The sequence below is a fragment of the Terrapene carolina genome, unplaced genomic scaffold (assembly GCF_002925995.2).
Source record: "Terrapene carolina triunguis isolate 2854851 unplaced genomic scaffold, T_m_triunguis-2.0 Scaffold23634, whole genome shotgun sequence".
NCBI lineage: Eukaryota > Metazoa > Chordata > Testudines > Emydidae > Terrapene > Terrapene triunguis.
The window spans coordinates 2,284-5,113 of record NW_020687985.1 but is presented as its reverse complement, the minus strand read 5'-3'; the positions used below and the strand labels follow the sequence as shown (position 1 = coordinate 5,113).

The 2,830-nt window shown below is 60.4% G+C and overlaps 1 protein-coding gene across 1 annotated transcript in view; it reads left to right on the top strand.

Moving 5' to 3' along the window:
• The first annotated feature begins 1,691 nt into the window (after positions 1-1,691).
• Positions 1,692-2,830, top strand: part of LOC113408757 (fibroblast growth factor 18-like) — a 2,633-nt gene continuing 1,494 nt past the window's right edge. The window contains exon 1 of the mRNA XM_026662156.1: positions 1,692-1,928. Coding sequence (XP_026517941.1) covers positions 1,736-1,928 — 193 coding nt within the window. The 5' untranslated portion in view covers positions 1,692-1,735. The remainder of the gene's footprint in view (positions 1,929-2,830) is intronic.

The window sequence follows — 2,830 nt, the reverse complement described above, 5'->3', positions numbered from 1 at the left end:
TAACTTGCCGGCAAGAATACTGTGGGAGACCGTATCAAAAGCTTTGCTAAAGTCAAGGAATAACACATCCACTGCTTTCCCCTCATCCACAGAGCCAGTTATCTCCTCATAGAAGGCAATCACGTTGGTCAGGCACGATTTCCCCTTGGTGAATCCATGTTGACTGTTCCTGATCACCTTCCTCTCCTCCAAGTGCTTCAAAATGGATTCCTTGAGGACCTGCTCCATGATTTTGCTGGGGACTGAAGTGAGGCTGATCAGTCTGTAGTTCCCCGGGTTCTCTTTCTTCCCTTTTTTAAAGATGGGCACTATATTTGCCTTTGTCCAATTGTCCGGGACCTCCCCCGATCACCACGAATTTTCAAAGATAATGGCCAATGGCTCTGCAATCGCATCAGCCAACTCCCTCAGCACCCTCGGATGCATTAGATCTGGACTCATGGACTTGTGCTCGTCCAGCTTTTCTAAATAGTCCCGAACCACTTCTTTCTCCACTGAGGGCTGGTCACCTTCTCCCCATACTGTGCTGCCCAGTGCAGCAGTCTGGGAGCTGACCTTGTCTGTGAAGACAGAGTCAAAAAAAGCATTGAGTACATTAGCTTTTTCCACATCCTCTGTCACTAGGTTGCCTCCCCTATTCAGTAAGGGGCCCACACTTTCCCTGACCACCTTCTTGTTGCTAACATACCTGAAGAAACCCTTCTTGTTACCCTTCACATCCCTTGCTAGCTGCAACTCCAATTCTGATTACCCTTCCTGATTACACCCCGGCATGCTCTAGCAATATTTTTATACTCCTCCCTCGTCATCTGTCCAAGTTTCCACTTCTTGTAAGCTTCCTTTTTGTGTTTAAGCTCACTGAAGATTTCACTGTTAAGCCAAGCTGGTCACCTGCCATATTTGTTATTCTTTCTCCACAACGGGATGGTTTGTTCTTGCACCCTCAATGAGGCTTCCTCAAAATACATCCCTGACCACAGGGCAACTTGCCTCCAAATGTCAGGTCCCTGTTCCTGAGCCTGGCGGCAGAGTGGTTGTGAGCCAGCCTAGCCCCTCCTCCCCCAGGCTGAATGGCATGTGATTGGCGTGCGACCCGGTGACGTTTCACAGTAACAGGTGGGTTTCTGGTGGAGACACTCTGGTCCCGCTTTCAGGCTTCTGTCTGCAAATGTGGCACCTTTGTGAAAATGGAAGCCGAGATTTTCCGCGACCTCCTGCCCGAGCAGCTGGGGCTAAAGCGAAGCACCAAATAGCCGCAGGTTTGCGACACACCAGCGAGAGCTGAGGACAGAGCCGCCTATTTTCCCAAACATGACGCCCAGCTCAGCTGATGTGGCCTGAGGCAGGCACCTGGCCGGGGGAATTTCGGCCTGAATGGGTTAAATTTGGCCACTGGGAACGGGGTGTTGCCGCGGGAAGCATCAGGCAGCTGTTCCTCTGGAGTCACTGCCAGTCTCCCGGCTGTAACCGTGGGGCCGGCAGAGACAAACCCCGGCACTTGGCGAGGGGCCGCAGGGCCGCCTTGACCATGCCAGGTGAACAGGGGACCTCCCGGCTGGGGTGCTGCACCACCAGAGCCAGAGCAGAATGGGCAGGGATGGACGGGGCCCCGTTCGGGCAGGGGCCTGGGGAGAGAGACTGTCTGGGGGGAGGTGACAGAGACCTGGGGGGGGCTGGGTAGGTCCCTGGCTGGGAGGGGCCTCCCGTGGGCCGTGGCTCCCTGGACAGACAGGCTATGGGCCTGGCCAGCATCTGCCCTTGGTCTCCTCGTGCTGCGAGGGGCTCGGCATGCCCCAGCCCTCCTCCAGAGGGGCCTGACCCCCAGAGCCGCAGTGGGGAGCCAGGCCTGCCTTTCCCTGCAGGAGTCTCACCAGACAGCGGCCGACTTCCGCCTCTACGTGGAGAACCACACACGGCACCTGGACGAGGTGAGCCACCGGCACGTCCGCGTCTACCAGCTGTACAGCCGCAGCAGCAGCGGGCACCTGCAGGTCCTCGGCAAGCGGGTCCGTGCCAATGGCGAGGACGGCAACAAATACGGTGCGGGCCTGGGGGGATCTCGGGGAGAGGGGGCTGCAGCCACGTGTCCTGCCCCCAGAGCTCCCCGGAGCAGGGGAGCCCGGCTCTGCCCTACATTGGAGGCTGCTCAGGAGGGGCCCATTGGCCAGCGCCTCCCAGTTCTACAGCCCCCATCGCCCCACCCAGGGGTGCCAGCGAACCCGCCCGGGCCTGGCCTGCTCCCCTCTGGAGCTGGCGATCCCCCCGCCCCGACAGGCAGCAGGAACTGTGGCTCTCGGGTCAGGCGGCAGATTCCAGCCGTGCCCTCCTGCTCGGTGCCGCGCCCGTCTGCACCACCGACGGCAGCTGCTGGAGAGCGGCGGGCGGCTGTGCCCACCAACTGCCTAGTAAACACCTGATAACACGGCTCCGTATCCTGCCAACCAGCCGGCCCCACCGGCTTCCCAGGCCGTCCTGGCAGGGGCCCAGGAATGCCGAGTATCCCAGCCATGCAGCCCACACGCCAGCAGGGAGCTGCATGACCCTCCGGCCTGGGACACACTGCACACACCCCACAGCAGCCCGAGCCCCCAGGAACTGCCCCAGGGCTCAGCAGGAGCCTGGCACCCGGAGACCTGCTCTGCTGGAGCAAGCACAGAGAAACGGGGCCCTGTGAGCCGGCAGCCAGCTCCCCACAGCTCTACTGGTGCCCCTCACTGCTGACCCGCAACCCCTGCTAGCCCAGCCATGCCCTACTCCCCCCCCCAGCTCTGCCGGTGCCCCTCCTGACCCGCAGCCCCTGCTAGCCCAGCCATGCCCTACTCCCCCCCCC